The sequence below is a fragment of the Urocitellus parryii genome, chromosome 7 (genome assembly GCF_045843805.1).
Source record: "Urocitellus parryii isolate mUroPar1 chromosome 7, mUroPar1.hap1, whole genome shotgun sequence".
NCBI classification, from domain to species: Eukaryota; Metazoa; Chordata; class Mammalia; order Rodentia; family Sciuridae; genus Urocitellus; species Urocitellus parryii.
In genome coordinates, this window is record NC_135537.1 from 172,957,593 (window position 1) to 172,978,581 (window position 20,989).

General features: G+C 41.9%; 1 protein-coding gene across 1 annotated transcript in view; it reads right to left on the reverse strand.

The window, feature by feature from the left end:
• Nucleotides 1-4,300: 4,300 nt before the first annotated feature.
• Nucleotides 4,301-20,989, reverse strand: part of LOC113176924 (ABC-type organic anion transporter ABCA8-like) — a 58,826-nt gene continuing 42,137 nt past the window's right edge. The window contains 19 exon segments of the mRNA XM_077801422.1: nt 4,301-5,121; nt 5,251-5,306; nt 6,550-6,629; nt 10,181-10,203; nt 10,206-10,323; nt 10,541-10,660; nt 11,382-11,418; nt 11,421-11,475; nt 11,549-11,624; nt 12,051-12,211; nt 14,113-14,204; nt 14,830-14,947; nt 15,605-15,725; nt 17,014-17,093; nt 17,096-17,107; nt 17,561-17,626; nt 18,330-18,449; nt 20,337-20,450; nt 20,643-20,816. Coding sequence (XP_077657548.1) covers nt 5,023-5,121; nt 5,251-5,306; nt 6,550-6,629; nt 10,181-10,203; nt 10,206-10,323; nt 10,541-10,660; nt 11,382-11,418; nt 11,421-11,475; nt 11,549-11,624; nt 12,051-12,211; nt 14,113-14,204; nt 14,830-14,947; nt 15,605-15,725; nt 17,014-17,093; nt 17,096-17,107; nt 17,561-17,626; nt 18,330-18,449; nt 20,337-20,450; nt 20,643-20,816 — 1,722 coding nt within the window. The 3' untranslated portion in view covers nt 4,301-5,022.

A 20,989-nucleotide genomic window follows, 5' to 3' on the forward strand; every position in this document is an offset into this window, starting at 1 on the left:
TTGTTGTGAAATCATGCTGGCCAGATTAGGTTGATGCCTTTGAGATAATCTGCAGATGAAAATTTACACTGTGCTCTTTTAAAGTCAATTGTAGAAATGGAGTATTGCTTTCCATGTGCCTGGTTTCTTACCCATCCTTTCCCTCAGCTCATAGGTTTTCTAGGTATTTTGCGTTCTTTTGTTTTTATCCTAACAGTGTGGCTGCACTTTTCTAAATTCTAAGCTATCTTAACTCCATTTTTCAATATGATTGGGAATATATAAAAATTGAGAATTTCATATGCAACAGTTCTCTCATTTTCTTCTGAAATCCTTGCACATTTAAGTTAAAAAGCACATTTATTGTATGGGACAACTGAAAGTTATTGAATAACCTGCATTATGCTTTCTACAGCTGATACAAAAATCTCAAGGGAATAAATAGTTAAAAAGGACCAAATTAAAAACAAACAAACAAAACCCCTTAAATTTGTGTTTCTTAGTCTTTTAAAATTCAAGGTCCCTTTAAAATGTTCTGTGTGTTGATGTTAAAAATGTATTAAAAACCTTACCTTGAGAATACCTTAGTTCTTCTGTTTAATGTCTTTGAACCCCAGTGGAGGCAAAGGTTAGAGTTTCAATATCCACAAGAACACACTCTGCCTGTATTTTAATTTAAAATTGTAATTAGATGCTCTGAGGGAAAAGATAGCTAATATGACTTAGAAACATCAAAATCCCAAATATAACATGGACATGTTATGGAAGGGGGGCCTAAGAATCCACCTCCTTTCCTGCATAAGAGAACTGTCAGATGATTAATTCTATAGTCATCTGTTACCACAGCCTAAAGGTAAGGACTATCTCAGACTAAGCCCTGGTCAGTTTGTCATCCGGAAACTTTAAGAGCATACAATTAGTTTGCCTGGTTAATAGAAGTAAAAATAGAGTAAGCATTATTATTGAAGTTCTGGTCTTCAGAAGTAACTTGCAGGGTGGTTTTGAGGGAAGAAATAAGGCTACCATACTTCTACCTTGACTAGGGATATTTGTGCTAATTGCTAAGTAGTCTTCTTTATTTTTAAGGATATGTTTTGATATATGTTCATGGAGTGCAACCCATTCCCATTAGGATCCCATTCTTGTGGTTGCACATATGTGGAGTTACATGGGTCACGTATTCATACATATGCCCCATTCATTCTATAGTCTTAAAGGATCCAATCACTTATCAGACGTTCTTTGCTTCCTTTTATCCAAACTTCTTAAATTGTTGTCCTTCTGGAGCTCCAGCAAGTTTTCATTATGACACAAAATGGTGGCAGGTCCACCCCTTCCCTCTCTAGCCGGGCACTCCTTGGCTCCACCCTGCTCCTCCCAGTGCTCACTTTTCCCTATCTCTGAATTCTTCACCAATTCTCTTTTCCTGTCCTGTTGGGATTTCTTAAAGGAGCCAGGCTCTTGAACTTTTGGACAATAACAACAACAACAACAAAATCTTCCTTCCTATTTTTGAATAGTGGATGTGCAGCATAGAATTTCAGAAGTTCGTGTCCACACAGACATAGCGGTCTCCCAGTGTTTGTTTTTAAACATCTCAGCTATTCAAAAACTCTCTTGAGAAAAAGCAGAGGAAATAGCCCTCCACACAGGAATCCACAGTTTTCAACAAGCACGACTTGGACTTGGATGTGTCCTTGCTTAGACAGCTGCAACTGAAGAGCTCAGCAGCTGTTGTTCACATTTTGCAAAAAGAATCCAGTCAATTCTGATACTGGATGGCCACTAGTCATGGCTCTGGCCATTGTGCAAACATTGGCCAAGAGGCCTTTGGTTCAGGGCACAGGTCTGAAAATAAGTAGCTCTGGGAACTTTTTGGTTTCCCCTTCTCTCTTCCTCTGGCCCAGTTCTCTAGGTTGAGACAATCATCACATGGTGAGTTGGTCTTGCCCATCTCCAAGTCAGAATGGGGACTGGATGAAGTGGTTTCCTGCCCTCTGTCACTCCACCTCTTTCCCACTCTGCCTTGCCTCTCCTGTTAGCCTTTGCAGCCACTTGCCATGTCGTGACCCACCTTTTAGAACTCAGGTTCAAGGAAACTTTCTCTTGAACTTTTCTCTGCTTTGAGCTTTATATTCACAACCAGGAAGAGCTGAGAGCCCACCGTCTGCTTTGCTCTCACTTTGGTCTTGTGCAATTGTGTTGGCAATGCGTTTACCATATTCTGCTTTCATTCTGTATGCACAGGAATTCTCAAGAAACTTTGGAGTCAGGCAGACTTAGATTCAAATTCCAGCTCTGCCAACTATATGATCCTAGACGAAGTACTCAAACTCTTTATGACACAGATTCTGCACCTGTAAAGTGGTAATAATCATCTTTTTGATTTAAGAATGCCGATGGAAGATCCTTCACTCAAGAGTTCTCTTTCCTAGCCTTCTGTACAACATCATTCTTGAAACTCTAGCCTTCTGGATAATGTCTTTTTTTCATATTCTTGTGGCTGTGTCAATGCTTGAGACGTAAGGGGGTCATAGTATACATCTATTGAAAAAAATCATTAAGTCCCCTCCATGGTACATCACATGGTCCATCTTTTGAGAAAAGTGAACTGCTCATGTCAACTTTGTTCTATCATCTGATTCGCTGGATTTTCTACTTGAAATTGAATTCTCCTGTTTTTGTTTTTTTTCCTGGAGCTCGGACACTTACAGATTCTAACTAGAAGGATCAGTCGCCATGGTTCAATTATCCATAGACCTTGGGTCACACAACATTCAGGTCATTTTTAGCCATGTAGCTTATTTTAAAGTAAGGACGGTTTCACTGTGTTTGTCTCTCACTTGCCCTTTCAGTTTTTCTGCACTGTGTTGGATACTGACTTGACCATTTACTGAGCATCCGTCATGCACTGGCAACGGAGACCACGAAGACAAACATGGTCCCTACCCCGAAAAGCGACAGTACAGTGGAGGAGAAATTTTAGCCACCAATGATTACATTTTGAAAAATCAAATGAATAAATGACTGAAGCTTATGTCTATCATGATTTTGATATCATATAAAATATTATTGCCTTTTAATTTTTATTGACACCTAAAGATAGATACATGGCTCTCATTTTTAATAATTGTTTATAGGCCTTTCTAAAGATATGGTAGGTGGGATTCAACCTTCTCAGTTCACCTGAGCCATTCTTTGTTCTTAACAAATTGAAGAAAGTTGTACTAATCAAAACATACTGCATTTTTACTTGTTAGTCCTAAAAGGGTTGGGGCGGGGGACAAAGAATCTAGTGGTTCTCAAATATCACAGGAATCAGAATTATATGGAGGGCTTGTTGAAGGCAGATGGCTGGGTTTTACCTCCAGAGTTACTAGCTCAAGAGGATGAAATGAACCTCTAGAATTGGCATTTCCAGCAAGTTTTCCTATATGGTGATGACATTGGTACATAGATTACACTTGGAGAACCACTGCTTTGAGGAGAGGTGTAGAGAGTGAAGGCATCGTAAATTTTTCAGGTGAGTTCCAGAGCAATTTGAACCCACACTTGGGGGAGGGGGAGGAAACAAAGCACAGAGGAGTTTTTAATTCCCAGGGTCCCCTGAGTCACCCATCTTATCAAGAGACTTACTCCAAAATATATTGCTGCCTTAAGTACTTAATTAGGTATCTTTTCCAAGAATATTCTAACAAAGAAATGTATGGTTTATTCAAGAAAAAAAGTGAATTATGACATAAATTTTTTCATACTCTTGATGAAATTCCCACTGGTGTAAAAACCACGTCCTCTCTAGCACGGTAATATATGCAGAGTAAGCAATCCTCAGTACCAACAATGAATCACTCCATGGAGTGAGGTGGGATTGACTCCTAAACATGTCTCGAAAGAGGGATTCCAAGCCACATCTTTCTGTGTAACAGAAAATAAACTAGAGAGGTAAACTTAAGCCCCCAAAATAGAAATATGAAACCTCTCTGTTAATTGTCTTTTTTTATACATGAATTGGGGTAGTTACAGAAGGTAATTAGAATTGGTTTGTAATCAATATATTTGAAAGATGAGGGATAATAATGACGCCAATAGCCAAAGCACTAGTCTAAGTTCTGGTAGAGCAGAATACTCTAAAATGATTACATCCAGTATCTACCCCGTTACCAGCTCATCATCAGCATTAGAAATTATTTTAATAGGATTTCAATGAAATTTGTAAATAGCAGGCCACTGAGTCAAGAGAGAAAAATCACATGAAGTACACAAAATAACAAACACATTTCAAAAAATATATATGATATTTATTTTTCATTTTTCACCTACTTGATCACTTGCTCTGTTATTACATTTATCAGCTTTCTGAAATTGAGTGACAAATATTCATGGAAGATCAATTATAATCCAGGTACCTCTGAGGCCTATATATGAAAATACCATGAAAACGGGACTCAGTTGGTTTACAGAAATAAAAAGTGCCATCTATTCCTAATGGCCGGTGTTTGGTTTGGCAGAGTGTGTCTGGGTCGTAGTGCTGCCAATGGGTGTATTAAGTACATTGATATCAGATACTATGACCAATGATGCTGTGTGACTTTTAGCCATAACAAACATACTGAAATCTACTTCAAAAAGTAAATTTTTATGACGATATCAGTTTTTTAAAGTATCATAAATATTCAGAGAGTAAATACATGGAATCCTTACTCTGAGTTAGAAAAGTGTGTTTTAAGATTTTTGACTCAAAAATATGAAAGTCTGTTTATCATACTTAGAAACTTAGTTGCATAAAAGTAAACGTATTTATTTAGCATTCTACAGAAAAATGGAGGCAGAGCAGCCTTCGGAGGTGCAGAGGCTAGGGCAGGAGGAGGCTCAGACAGGCCATCCACCATGTCCCTGCAGCTACACTGGCCGCTCCTCTCCCTACATGAAGAGCCATCTCAGTGTTTATAATGTAGTTTCCATGAATATGACATTGATGCTAACAAAATAAATGTCTTTAAAAAGCAACCACAGGCTTCCACGGGAACATAGAGTACTCCTGGCTTAAGGTTCTTCCTGTGAGAGAAGCTTCCAGTTCACTGAAGGATCAAGTTCATCATCAAAAACATCCAGCTCCTGCTCCTTGGAGAGCTCCAGGAAAACCTGAAAGGGAGGGGCGAGCACAGAGAGGCACCTGTCACTCTGCCTCCTGCGGCTCTGAGGGAGGGCAGAGCAGGCACATCTCACACGCTCAGGTTCCACAGATGGTGCAAATTCTGGAATGGGACCCACCTGCTCCAGGGTGGACTGGGAGAGGCTGTACTCCTCCAGGTGGAAGCTCTGTTTGACTGTGGGAGGATGGACAAACATTAGCGGATCATGTATCTTTATATCTAGATGGCCTTGTAAGTCAACTTGTAGTACATATAATACGTTGTTTTTTTTGACAATTTCAATTTTTGGTGAAGATGATATTTATTCATAACTTAAACACATCATCCAGTTAAAAACAAACTGAGAAGTTTACTTAGATTTTGGGGAAAATAATGGCTCTTGTTAGGCTTATAGGCTGTGCAGTTTTTGAAATCTGGATTTAAGGGAGCACATGAGGCTGGCAAGGCTTCCTTCCTGGAAGGAAGATGCGGAAGGAAGACACATTTTGAAAAAGGTCGCCTCTGATTATACAGAATATCTGAGGTTTCCTAGGGAGGGGCTGTGTACAGGGGGCTCTTTCTAAAAGCCACTGCAGTGACCCCTTAGTTAGATTGAAAACCCTTTTTTTTTTTTACCAAAATAGACGGTGAAGGGCAGTTAGAGTTTGGATAGGAGCCCAGCAGAATGAAAATATGCTGGTTCAAGTTTGAGACGTGTACTGGGGTTGGTGCCAATCTAGGGAGTGCAGGAAATGACCACATGGCCTGGAAGGTTGGGTGCTCAGCTCAGAGAATGGAAAGAAGATTGTCAGCAGGAGTGCAGGCAGATGCTATCAACAGGAGCCACGGGGTCTTCTAGAACCAGGAGATCAAATTCTCTTCCTTAGTGCAGGTGACAACTGTGTGAAGATATCATGGAGCAGTGACAATTAAAACAGTACAGAGTGGAGTTCTAACCAGCACCACTCCAGGTTGCAGAGTGCGAGGGCTAAAATGGCAAGGAGAACGTGACCCTCTAATAACACATGGGGTGTGGTCAGATGAAGTGCAACAGACCCAAGAAGATTGTCTCAGTGGCCAGATGGAGCCAGTTTCTTCATATACTGCCCAAGGCAATAAAACAAATGCCAACTGATAGAAAATTGAATTTTAAGCATATAGGCATGTTCCAATAGAAAGCATTTTCTTTAAATGTACAAATAATTAAGTTTGGACTTATGCAAAAACACATGGAAAGAAAGCCCTGCAAAGCAAAGATAAAAATCACTTCCAACATTCTCTGCCACACACAGATTCTGGTGTTCCTAAAATTCAATTTGGGGGTCTCAATTTTTAAATTTAATGCATTAGGTCACATTTCATTTTTCACAGGGATAGATTGTATGTAATTCAGAGATATCTTCTTTTCAGGGTCTTATTTCAAAGTCACGGTACTTACACTTCTCTAATTTGAAGAAAGCCTGGGCTAAGGGTTGCACGTCCTCCACTGGTAATTTATAAACCATCAAAGAAGAGTACCTGAGAGGAGAGGAGAGACCACGCACGGCGAGTGTCAACTACCTGTCAACACTGCTCTGGTCTTTCTACCTTTTATAAACATGGTTAAGAATGCTTAATGTTGAGACCCTGCCTTAAAATAAAACAAAACAAAAAGCATTTGGGAGATAGCTCAGTGGTAAAGTATCTCTAGTTTCAATCCCTAGCGCCAAAAAAAAAAAAAAAAAAAAAGTTTAATGTCATATCAGATGGTATCAGGTTGAACAGCTGATCTTTAGAGTTTCTTCATCTTATTTAACTGAAAATTTATTCCTGTAACTAGCAGCTCCTCATTCCCCTACCAGCTCTGTCCCTGGAAACAACCCTTCCACTTTGGGATTTTATAAACTTGACTATTTTAGCTACCTCATAAGTGGAATCATGCAGTATTTGTCTTTATGTGACTGGCTTATTTAATTTAGCAGAAAGTCCTCAAGTTTCATCCATGTTGTTATGTATTGCAGAATTTCCTTCTTTTTAAAAGTGGAATAGTATTCCATTGTAGGTATAAAATACAACAGTTTTTTAAGAATCTGTTCATCTGTTAGTGGACACATAAGTTGTTCTCATGTCTTAGCTATTAAAAAACAGTGCTGCTTCAGTGCAACCATTCTGGAAAAAGTATGGAGATTCCTCAGAAAACTTGGAATGGAACCAACATTTGACCCAGTTATCTCACTCCTCAGCATATCCCCAAAGGACTTAAAGTCAGCATATTAGAGTGATGCAGCCACATCAGTATTTATAGCAGCTCAATTCAAAACAGCTAAGCTATGGAACCAACCCAGGTGCCCTTCAACAGATGAATGGACAAATAAAATGTGATATATATATATATATATACACACACACACAATGGAATATTTCTCAGCAATAAAGAAGAAAGAAATTGTGGTATTTGCTGGTAAATGGATGGAACTGGATATTATCATGATAAGTGAAATAAGCCAAATGAAAGGATGAAAGGCCAAATGTTCTCTGATATGTGGATGCTAACACACAATCAGGAGGAGGGGAGAATAGAAGGTCATTAGATTAGACAAAGGGGAATGAAGGGAAGGGAGCAGAGATGGGATTAGGAAAGACAGTAGAATGAATTGGACAGAACTTTCCTTTGTTCATATATGGATAACAACCAGTGAAACTCCACATCAGGTACAACCACAAGAATGGGGAGTTGCACTCCATATATGTGTAATATGCCAAAATACATTCTACTGTCACATATAACTAAAAAGAACAAATAAATTTAAAAACAGTGCTACTTCAATGAAGATGGGAGTTCAGATCTTTCTTTGAGATCTTGATTTTATTTTTTGAGTATATATACCTCAAAGTGAGATTGTTGGGTCATATGGTTATGGTAGCGCTCTCTCTCTCTCTCTCTCTCTCTCTCTCTCTCTCTCTCTCCTTCCTTCCTTCTTCCCTCCCTCCTCCCTCCCTTCCTCCCTCTCCCTCACTCCCCCTGCCTTTCTTTCTTTTTGGAAGAACCTCCATACTGTTTCTCATAGTGGCTGCACCATTTTGCATTTGCACCAACAGTGTGCAAGTGTTCCAATTTCACCACAGCCAATAGTTGTCTTATTTTTGTTTCAATAGTAACTATTCCAACAGGTGTGAGGTGACCTCTCATTGTGATTTTGATTAGCATTTCCCTAATTATAAGTGACTTTGAATGCTTTTTTCATATACATGTTGTGCGTCTTCTTTGGAGAAAGGTCCGTTTGAGTCATTAAAATCAGATTGTTATTATTTTGTTATTCCAGTATAGGACTTTCTTATAGATTTTGGATGCTAACCCCTTATCAATCAGATACATAGTTTGCAAATAATCCTCCGCCCTGCGGGCTGCCTTTTCACGGTGGATTATTTCCTTGGATGTACAGGATCTTTTTAGTTTGTGGAAACCCCACTTGTTTATTTTTGTTTTCATTGCCAACACTTCTGGTGTCCGATCCATGAACACATCCCCAAGACCAATATCATAGGGTTTTCACTTAAATTTTTTTTTTCTAGGAATTTTATAGTTTTATGTCTTAGGCTTAAGTCTTTAATCCACTTTTAATTGATTTTCCTGTATGGTGCAAAATGGGGACCAATTCTATTCTTCTGCACGTGAATATCTAGTTTCCCCAAAACTATTTGATGAAGAGACTGTCCTTTCCCCACAGTGTATTCCTGGCCCGTTTGTTGAAGCCCAACTGACCATGTTGGCCTGGATCTCTTTCTGGGCTCTCTGTTCTCTCCCATTGATCTGTACTTCTGTCTTTATAATCATATCACGTTGTTTTGATTACTGTCGTTTGATATCTGGGTCTTTATTTCAGTAGAGTGTCCTTGGTGTGAATGAAAAGTCTAGGGTGAATCTCTAACCAGAAGTGGGGTGGTTCCCAAAGAGGAATAGCCTCAGGGAGGGAGAGTAAGACAGATCTGTGTCCTTGGCATCTTGCATGGAAGTGAGCATGTACGGAGCAGATGTTCTTCCAAGATTTTACAGAATCACCTCCCACCTAACTTTCTAAGCTGAACACCTGATCCTTGGCTTCCTCCTTAAATTACATTCTGAAACTGTCAACTCTTCAAGTTCCCCAACAAGGGTAAAATCTAGGTGTATCTTGCAGGACCTCTACACCTTGTCTCCCCCACCAGGCTCACACTGTCTTCCTACTGTACAGTAATATCATTGGGCTTCTGATTGTAAGATCAGGACTTCTGTAAATAATGCCAGCAATAGTAATTTTAAATACTCTATTTTTCAGATAAATGTTTGTCTCTCTAGCATTTGAAAATCTTATATTTAGATTTTATTTGGTAGGATGGCATTTCATATGGCTATAGGGTATCTATTCTCATCTTTTGACTCATTCCCTGGACCTCTGTGATAGAGTTCCACGTAGTCACAGGCACACATTGAGTTATAGCATTACTTTTATATTTATACTCCACTGTAGAAACATATTTTTCCGCCTTGTCATTATGACTTACTCCTCTTCATTTTCCTTTTTCTCTCCTAACTCCTAGATAATTTCTCCTCTGCAGGAAATTTGAAGTGTGAAAAATGACCCTAAAGTTAATCTTTGACTTTGGCTATATTAATTTTCATCAGAATGGTGCCATTATGCAAATCCATATAAAATTCAAAGTATTAATAGCTTTGAAACAAATGATTAGATTGACATCTTGGTTGTGTCATTTGTTAGCTTAGTCATGGCACCTAATCTGTCTCCCCATCAAATTTTTCCCTGTTTATACAGATAATAATTCATCTATGAAACACCAGACTCTCACAAAACTTTTGAAATTATCTCCTTTTCTTTGGAATAACAGTTATCTACTTTGAAAATCTCTGCAAGGATTCAAGAAGATGACCAGAGACATGGATAGTACCTGGCACATGTGGCCGAGGCTTTTACACCAACACTCCCTTCTCTGACTTACTTCCTACAGTGTCCAGTGAATAATCTTTCTTTGACATTTCCTTTACAAATCGATGTAACTGACAGGGCAAAGAGGACATTTGGAACCATCTATACCTTTCCTGCTGAGCAGTCCGGGGGGGAAAAGCCTCAGGATTTCTGCATGGAGGGCCTCCACCTGTGTGAGGGTCTTCACCTTCATCTCCAACAGGTAATCTTTGCCAAATTTGCTTTTTAGGTGTTGGATGGAGCCAATACACCTAGAGGTCAGAGGAGCATGAAGTCATAAGAGGAAGGAAGAAAAGGCGTATGGTGCAATGTTTAAGACCCTTGGTTTGCTGCTGCCCAGTCCCAAGGTCCTCATGTTAAGCCTAGGTGCAGCCTCACTGGCTGATCACAGTGATCTCTCCCAGTCCACAGGAAAAACCTCCAGACATGCACCTCATGGTCAACTGTGGCCTCATGACAGGCTCTCACCTCAGCCTTCCAGACACCATGATGGCCACGCGGTCACACACTGCCTCTGCCTCCGCCACGTAATGGGTGGTCAAGGTGGCGCCCCTCTCTGTGTTCCTAATGATGGCCTGGATTGTCTGCCTGTATTGTCAAGAGAGTATTTGTAATTTAGCGAATCTTTTTTTATTAGTCATGAATAGATAGAAAAAAAAAAAAAGAAATCTTCACTGGGCCTGAATGGGAATAGTTAACACAAGAGATTAAGCAAGGGAGGACTCAAGAAGATAGGGAGGATGGGCAAGGGCAAGCCAGGTGAGAGCTGCTGAGGCCGGAAGGTGCCGAAGGTGCGTTGGAGAGGGGCGTTTACAGAGTGCATTGAGAGAGAAATGCTCAGGAAGAAAGGCTGTGTGGAGAACAGAAGGACACAATCATCAACAGTGTGGTCCCGACCTGGTGGGAAGAAAATATACGCACAGTAAATAGACACAACAAGATGAACAGTCCCAATGTAAGGAGGACTACTGTTCTTACACAAGTTCTGGGTAACACCACGGGAGTGGTGCAGAAATGTCCATACTAACCTAAGACAGGTACTGAGCCACTGTAGTACCCAGAGTGAGCTCCTTCAAACTCTATTGATGCTTATACTTCCTTCAATGAAAAATGATTGTGAAATGTTATCAGGGAAACTTTTTTGGTCAAATATTGGTTTTACTAAGGAAATTGATATGTGTATATAGATAGATAGATATAGAGATTTACATTGAACAATTTAAGAGACAATTTGTAAAGGAGAAAAACAGTTCACACACTCCCTGCCAGGTGGTCTGTACCAGCCCCCATGGGGGGTAATGCTCCTTACTACATCTGCTGCTGCCCCTCGGGGTCCATTCTGGTGATGGCTCATCCAGAAGCATCACTGACGGGCTCCCCAGGATGCTCAGCATGAAGCACAGCTGGAACGAGAGGGGCAGTCTGTCCTGCACCTGTCTGCAGGTCGCACAGAGCCACCTGAACCCTGTCCTATACCTTTCTCTTTATTCCGGCTGACAAGGTCTTCACAGCGGCCTTCAGCTGATCCTGCAGCTTGAACGCATCCACCAACCTGAAGGAACCCAGCAGAGCCTCAGTCTGCTCCCCAAGGCCAGCTGAGGGGAGGGGAGGCTGGGAGAGCCAGGTGGGGAGCAGAGCTCAGAGGCCAAGTGGTGGGGGAGGGGAGTGCATATCACCCTCTGGTCAGATCCCCACCCACAAAGACAGTGCTCTTTTGAAAGATATCCAAATTATTGTTCCATCGCTTAAACTGCAGTCTTTTGGATAAAGTTTACTAATGAATTTTCTCTCCTTGTTTAATAAGAGAGAGAGAGAAAAAAACAATGTTTATCAATCTGAGTAAACCAGTTTCCAGGTGGGCATCCGCCCAGCATGACCCGGGTGGGTGTTTACAGCCCCTGGTCCTGAGTTTCCCGTGGATGCCGTTACTCCAGTCTTCTCCCCTCCCTGACACAGAAGCTGCAGGCGCCCCGTGTACCGTGCAATGGCCAGCTCAGCATCACCTCTGCTCAGCCCCTTCACAGTGGCAAACACCTCCAGGTGCTTCCTCATGGTCAGGTTGGGCCACAGCACATTGTCCTGAGGACAGTACCCCAGGAACCCAAGGGCATCCCCTCCGCTGCTCCCTTGGAGTAGCACCTGTGCATAAAGGGTCTGACTCAGAGCCCACATTTGGCGGTACTTCTAGGAGTCCCTCCACCGCAGCCTTCTCTTCACCAACCTAGGTAGGCTGCAGGGCCACCTGGAGTTTGATGATCTGTGATCATGTGCATGGGAGAAAGCTTGTCAGGGTCAGTGCCTGTAAATCAACATGTGTGCAGCCAGCGTTGTAATCCGAGTTGAACACCGAGGATCCCACAAGTGTGATCGCCCTGCCATCGTGGTCCTCAGTGATGGCCAATGTTTTCATCACTGACTGAATAAAGCCCCTTAATTTAATGACCCACTCTTTAGCTTTGCTCATGGATGAAATGTCTCTGGGTGCCTCCTACATGACGAATGCTGTGCTGACCACCAGGACAATGGACGGTGGGGTAATGAGTGCCCTGTGGTTTGGAGTTTTCAGTCTATGGAGTGGATCAGGCAATGGAGAAATGAGTGGACAGAGCCAAGACGGGCCAGAAGGGTGCTGGGGTGGACATTAATAAGCCCGGGTGGAGAAGAACAGGGGAGGGACTTTGGTGTGGATGTTCAGGGAACCCATCTGCTGAAGGGGTCATTTCAGCAGAAGAGAAGGTGCCAGTCACGGACGAGGCTGGGGCCAGGGGATCTGAAGCAGAGCAAAGGCTGAGAGCAAAGTCCCACGAAGGCATGAAGTTGTTCTTGGACCCGAGGCAGAGGCAGCTGTCTTGCAGCAGAGCGAGCAAGGGGAGAGGGACAGAGGTGTAGCAGAAGGACATGGCAGTCCACTCTTGCCACCACCCATAAGACAAGGGGGAGGTGACTTGCCAGTCCCAGAGCAGGGTTGGCAAGAGAATGACATGGCCGAGAACATCCCGCTGGTTGATCCCATTCAGCTCATTTCTGGACGTGCCAATAGCTGACTTTGTATTTCAGACCTTACTTGGGTTTGAAAACATTTTGTCCCAATATACTCAATGAGCAGTTATGTCTCCTTTACTTGAATGCTTAATGAGAAATTAAATGTTGACTTTGGGTCCAGGTGGTGACTGAGGTGGAGGGCCGTCACTACAGAAGCAGGGAGTCCAGTTAGGGTTTGCTGACTCACCAACGTTTACTCAAAGGTCCCCTTGGTGAACACTTGCTCTCACTAGGCAGTGGCGGTAGCGTCTGAGGCTGGTGAACACCTGTGTTCTCTCCTCTTAGTAGGCTACTTGTCAGTAGGACTCCTGGCTGTGCGTTCCCTCTGGGCTTGACCACCCACCCCTTTCCATGGGGCAATTCCACAGACCTCCTCCTTTATATTTGGTCCTGTGCTCCCCCTGGACATACTTTCCCAAAGGAGTTTTTAAGATTCTGCCAGAGAATCTCAGAGAAGAGTTTCATTTCTATCCCATGATTTCTCTCCCTTTGATAAACCTGAGCTTGCCCGGCCACTTCAGTAGATGAAATTGAAGTACCAGTCCACCTCACATCCCTGTGGCTCATTTGTCACCATTCACTAAAAACATTCCAAGAAACAGTGTATTTTCATTAAAAAAACATATTTCAGGAACAAAGTGCTTTGTGAAGGACAATGATGACAACCAATAAATATTTTTGGGTTTCTTAAAGCAATTTAACTCAAGATCAAAATATTACCTATTGGAAAGATGATGATGCTCATGGATTTTTTATTTCTGATCTGATGCAGAAAATTCTTACTGTCTTTGACATCATGGATAATTACTCCCTTTCAAGGCTTCAGTTTTGAGTGTAGCTCTGTGCCAACGTTTGAAATATTCTTCTATGTACTACATTCTACATATTGGTCTATCATGTAATGACTGTGTGGCACCTTGCTGTTTATAAAATTATCACAGCTTACAAACTTATTCCGAGCACCACTCGATGACATATGTCCCATAAAATTCACCTACCTGGCCAGCAGTTGATTTCGTGTCTCTAGTTATCACCTTAATGGATGTACTTTTACCAGCTCCGTTGTGTCCCAACAACCCTAAAACTTCACCTGGAAAAAAAAAAAGTGGTGACAATGTGATTTAATTGTAATGGTAAAATTAAGAATAATAATCTAAAGTCTGACTATGTGACTAATATTTGCCGTGTGTTTTGTAGGTAGTATCTCATTTCATCGTCACAACCATCCTGAGAAATTATCATAATCTCTTCTTATGTATTTGGGGACAAAAACTCTCAAAAATGAGGTTATGTGCCCAACGTCACATTGATGGGAAGTGGCAGGGCCACTCTTGGAAGCCAGGAGTGTCAGAGTCTGCCTCCTGTGATCCTAACCACTGTGAGACAATGACACAAATTGAGTCCATCGACCACCTCTTGGTTGAGATTACAGAAGATGCTCGAGCCTCCCCAGCCCGTTCTCTTGTGAAAAATAATGACCATTAGGAAACCAACTGTGTTTATTCCAGAACTACATCCTGGCTCCAGTGGGTCCCTTGAACAGGCTCAACGTAGACATGACTGGGCCCCGAATCATGGGGCAAGCGAATTAATTTAACTTAGGAGTGAGACATGTGAAAAGAGCTGTCGAGGCCACCCTTCACGACATGGTGCCTAAGCCCTTCTCCCCAGGAACCTCGGAGCTCTAAGGAGCCACCCCTGGGGAAGTGTCCAACCTTTCCTGACACAGAATGAGACATTCCTGGTGGCGACTTTGCTCTTCCTCTTAGAGAAGCAATGCTTCTTCTTTCCGGCGTACTCCTTGCGCAGACAGCTGGCGACAATGACTGGCTTCTGTGAAGGTCAAGTGAATCAATCGTGTCAGACCTCTGTTCTCTCCACTAACGGCATCAGCTCTCTCCCCATTGCTTTGACCCTTTGCCGCCCAGGCCTGGCGTCAGAGACGTCCTTCTGCTAGTAGGGGATGTGCATGTGCGTATTGGTCGTTCTCCTAGACTCGCACTTACTTTTGGAGAGGAGGCAGTGTCATTTTTCTCTCCTACAAAAGCTGCTACTCGGGAGCACATTATTTCATACAGCCTGCCCGACTCCTTGGAGCAGGAGCAAAGGGAACTGGAGAAGCACTTGACTGTCTCAGCCTCAAAGGACAACAACACTGTGTGCCCTGGCTGGGATCTGACTCTGAATTTTGTACCGTGCACTTTCTCCAACAGGTAGGGATGTGCATTGCTTCTTGGGGTTTCTGAAAGCCTCCCCTGGCTTTCCTCATTTCAATTGCACGTGGCTTCATATATACTCTAAGAAACACACAGAAGGCTAACTTGACTTTCCATCTGCCCATTAGATGGGAAAATGGTGACAACCTATTAAAGAAGCCATCCTCATCCTCATGTAAGGCTGAAAGAAAATCAAGTGGTTTGAGAACTGGTGGATGCATACATCACCGAACGTACATATAATGTGATGAAAGAGCCACTTTACATGTTTTACCTCATTAAAGTCTGTGGAATTCAAGGCATCAGCCGTTCTCAGTCTTTCCATTTGAACATCTTCATCCTCCTCTTGGGGTTCTTCTGGATTTTGACACACATCACCACTTTTTGGAGAAATTCTAGAGTTGAACACATCCATTAACAATTGACTTCTGGCCTTCTTCCTGGTATTAAGAACACTGCATTCTTTCAAACTTATGCTTGAGGAGGCTGCACAGTTAACAAACCACCATCACCTCCCTTGGGTGCAGTGAGCTCTAACTCCTTCGTAAGCTCCCTGCTTCTGTTAACAGCAGGACTGCCCCGAGCGACCCTCTCATCTCAGGAAGCTTGCATTCTACATACCTAGAGAAATAACATGTTTTTCTATTTCGGGGGGGGGTAACTGAAGCCCATTATCTGACAAAGAATTTTTATATCATAGCTCCACGAAGCAATTTTTCTGAGAATTTTAGCTCTGACAGCAACACATTGGTATTATGTTCTCATGGGGAAAGTGAGCCAGATTCTTTGGAATCAGGACTGGTTCAGCAAATATAAATTAGATGCTTGGTCCATCATGAAGCCTAGCCATTTCTTTGGAATCCATGCATGTTTATTCTTTCTCGCCATCCTAAGTCTGGCCTATCACATTCAGAACTCGTCTGTTTCTGGTCTCTCTCTTCCCTTGATTTTCCTGTTGGCAGTCACTAGTGAAAGATGAGACCTAAATGGTACAGGAGACACAGAGGGTCACAGTAGCATCACTGAATGGCTCACAGAAGTCACTGCCTCCAAGTCCCATCTATACCTGAACCAGTCTGTGGTCCACCATCTGACTGCTCACTGACTCATGTCGTTGGCCTGTTGGCCACGCTATTTCCTCTCCCTGGATGGATAGCATTCCTCCAACCACCAATCTATTCAGATCAATTGTTCCTTAAACGGAACCAGCCAGACCTACCTTTTTGCGGGTGCTCCACAGGACAGTGTTGGATAGAGCCTCCCACCCACCCTCAGTACTGGAGATTGAACCCAGGTGTGCTCTACCACTGAGCTATATCCGTGGACCTTTTTATTTATTTGGTTTTAAATTTTGAGACAGTCACGGTCTTGCTAAATTACACAAGCTGGCCTCAAACTTACAAGCCTCTGGCCTTGGCATCCCCAGTAGCTGGGATTCCCTGTGTGGGCCCCCAGTCCCAGCCTGGAGATTTTTATATCTAATATTTCAGGTCTGTTTCCTGCCCTGGATTGAAATCTTTGGATTAGGTATCTGAAGTCTCTTTATTTGTACTGGTACGTTGTTCCTACCCCATCCCAGCCTAGCACAAGGCATGTTTTTGTGAATGGATTGCTTCACATACAAGAGAAATATCTTAAAACATTGATCAATGAAAGAAAAGAATCCATTTTATTTCTTCCAACCTAAAGAAGGGATCCTTTCCCATGGGTTTCTTTCCAAATTTCCATTCCAGACATCGGAGAATAAAAAGAAAAATGATATAACATGAAGGAAGGGCTGGGAATAAAGAGAGAAAAGGACAATTAGAAACACAAAAAGATCATGGTTTAAGTATCAGCGATGAACTAGGAGTTAGTGGACTTTACACAAATGTATTTAGGGAAAGCACTACAAATTTCCAATAGCTAGTAGGTAAATCAGGCTGCTGTCATATTAATTTTCAATCTTATTTACAAAACCACCAGAAACAATTACAATTATGTGATATTGCTACATCATTTCAGTCGAGGTGTTCTCAAAATTTAGAAGTACATTATCTTCTCAGTTCATCCTTGTAAAATAACTTTCCCAGATTTTATAAACATTAAATCTCCATAGACCACAGATATTGTATCTCTGCTTTAATTAAAAAACAAACAAACAAACAAACACTTCAGAGTGTGTTTAAGAATTGAGATTGTTGCGTACAGTAAAAAGCACAATAATTACAAAGGAAGAGTGTGCTCTTACAATTAGGAAGACCAGAAATAGTTCTCCAGTATGTTGTTCATCATCGAAGAGAGTAAACATGAAAAGCTGCAAGAGGAAATAAAACCATTAAAAAGGAAGTTTTTCATTGCATGCATCTTATCCTCATCAATTTGAATCACCCCCAAACAGCCCCGCTAACATTTTTGTCTGATTTTCCAAGGAGTGTCAGGCAAGTGTCCATCCCAAATGGCCTAGTGAGGCCTGACCTCCTTCCTCCTAGGGCCCCTGAGCTTTTGTTTGAAGCAATAGAATGTATCCATCCCTGATGGCCTGGTGAGGGAATCCGGGGGATCTGAGCCAGCCTCCCAGGACAGAGGCCACACTGTGCCTTTCTATGCCCACTGTTCCTCTCAGAGTGTCCCTTCCTTTCTGTTCCCTTCCCCACTATACCTCTTCACTCTTTCACCTTCCTCTCTCCCTTTTTGTAGCAGCTGGCCAGAGGAAAAGGGACTGTAGGGGCACTTGACTCACTTGCTTCTAAAGCTGAGCATGCCTGAGAGAATGACTGTGAAGGCTGCTCTCTTTCCAACACTCATACCCTTCCTCCTGGCCTCTTGACCAGGGCCACATTTTCTATTACAGGTCAGTTGGAACACATTGTCCCATAAAGAGAAAATCACTGGAATCTACGAGGTGGAAAATTTTAAGCTTCGTGCATGATCTGCATGTTGCAGAACCCCAACACAGACTCAGCCTTCACAGCTGGTCATGTGTTTCTCACACTGAGTCAGACAAGGGCATTACTCACATGAAAATATAAGAACAGACAGCCAATCAGTGTGGCTTGTGGTACTAAAACAGTGATGAAAAATAGTGGAACACTTTCAGAGTTTTCCAACACACATTTAAGCACAGAGGATACGGTGACCTGGGGAAAACACAAATATGCTTGTTAATCTCTCTGAATCTCAGTGTATGTTCCAAATCGGGGAGCAGCTCATCTTAAAGGTATTGCATTCTGAATTTTAACTCCAACCTCATGACCCAAACTGAAATCAACACACATCTCCATTAACATTTTCTCTGAGTGACATAAATAAATTCCCTGGGCCTAGAGCACCATGAATAAGATATGACTGGATAAACTTAGAACCCAATACACAGAATATTTTCATTACAGAAAAGCAATAAAAAGTTGGTATATAATGCTTCTTGGGGATAAAACTCAGCACAGTCAATGAGCAATAAACATAGGGAAAAATTGAAATTGATATTTTAACAGGAACAACACCATCAACAATGGAAGGAGACTTCTGGAGACTCTCTCAGTGCAGAAAGGTAAGCATTCACCAACCTGGAGTGGCTTAGGCAGACGTGTAAAACACAAAATTCAAGGACAAGAGAAAGTCACAGGAACATCCCAAGCCCTGGATCCGTCTCCTCCAAAACCTTGCAAGGGCTTCTTAAACCTTTAGCGCTTCTGATTTCTTTGTCTCACAGACCATCATTTTTTGTGGCTGTGAGAATATTTTTCTTTTTCTTTGTGTTAGAGGCACCCATGGCTTCTCACAGCCTAGAGAATAAATTCCTGAGCACATTCTTTAAGGCTAGCCATGTGCAAATTGATACACCATGATGAGGACCCCCTGTCCTCCAACTTGAGTTCCATGCACAGCCTCACAGGGGGTGAGCCATTCCTAGGACAAGCTTGGCTTCTCTCCTGCAGGCCTGCTCACCCATTATCCACTACAGGCATCCCTGTGCTTCCCTCTATGTGTTGAAATCTTGCTCTTCTTGAGGTTTCACTTTCTTATTTGGGGGGTGGGGAGGACTGAGAATTTGATCTCAGAGTCACTTAACCACTGAGCCACATCCCCAGACCTATTTATTTATTTATTTATTTATTTATTTTGAGATGGCATCTTGCTAAGTTGCTTAGGGCCTCACTAAGTTGCTGAGGCTGGCTTCAAACTTGTGATCCTCCTGCCTCAGCCTCTTGAGCCACTGGGATTACAGAGGTGTGCTAACATGCCCAGCTAGGTTTCACTTTCTAAAGAAAATCTCTGCTTTCATTTTCATAGGTAACACCCTTCTCTGGTTTCTACAAGCATCTTGTCACTCCATTGTGTAACAGACTTTTAAGATAGGATATAACTCTGCAGGCAATCTTTTCTTACCACCCAGTTTTAATAAGTGGCTATTTATTATCTGCCTCTCCTCTGAGAACTCTTTCAGGATGAAACTTATCTATTTAATATCTCTTTTTTTCCTATTATTAGTCTTCATTTGTGACACACTGTGGTGGAAGTCGGTAGGTACTTAATGAAATAATAAGTTACTTTTTGTATCCTGAAGTCACAGAAAATTATATTACTCACATGTTACACAAAGTTTCCCTCCTAATTTAGACAAAAGAAGTGTGGTTTTGTGGAATTAATTTTTTATTAGGCAGTTTGGAGAAAGTACATTCTAGTTTTAACTATGCTAGTAGTGGAATGTGTAATTGCTTAAGTTTGTGAAGGGCTTTGGATTTTCTTGTTTTGCAGTAAAACAAAGATGTAGATAGTCTCCAGACTTCCTTTTAGCTCAAAACTTATAATTCTAGAAACAATATGGTCACCTTTAAAGAAAGACAAGAATGGAAATGAGATGGGGGAAAGATGTAGATTTTGAAAAGAATCCACATGTGAGGAAAATGTCAACTATTTTAGACTGCCATATTAATTTATTATTCTACTGAGGGTAAAAATTAAAATATTAACTCAAATCATAGGCTAAATATATAAGTGTTCACAAGAAACATACTTATACCTACAACATAGAAGCAAAATGACCAAATACCACTATTTTTTTTCCCCTTGCGAAAGGTGAATGAAATCACATATGTCAAGAAGATAAGGGACATGGCATACCCAATAGCACACAGCCTCTGAAATCAACAGGAATGTGAAATCAAACACAAGTGCAATCTCGGAGGATATTTAGTCTCCCCAACATTGTTATGGCACAGGATTTGACAGTCACGGAATTTATGACAACATGCTACCAATAAAAGAGTTTGAATATTCAAATCCCCTAATTAAATAAAAATGCCATTTGCTTTATGGATATCGTCACTTACTTGAATGAAATAATTCACAAGCGTAAATACAGTCTCTTGGGAGTTCAAGACGTAATCCATTAAATACATAAAAAGGAAAAACAGGCAGTACAGCGGCCAGTCCACCAGCACCTGCCCGAGCCAGTAGGCGGAAGGAAAGAGGCCCGAAATCCGCAGCAGCGACCTCACGCTGTTCTGGTTAGGAGAGAGCAAAGACGCAAGAGGACCTTTCAGCCTGAGCCTTCAGATAACGCGGGCCAGGTTGGAGACTGTGGAAACAAAACCCTGATTTGTGGTAGCTCTGGATCATGGCTCTGGACTGAAGGGTGCGGATTATTTGTGGACACCAATGTCCAACTGCTGCTTTA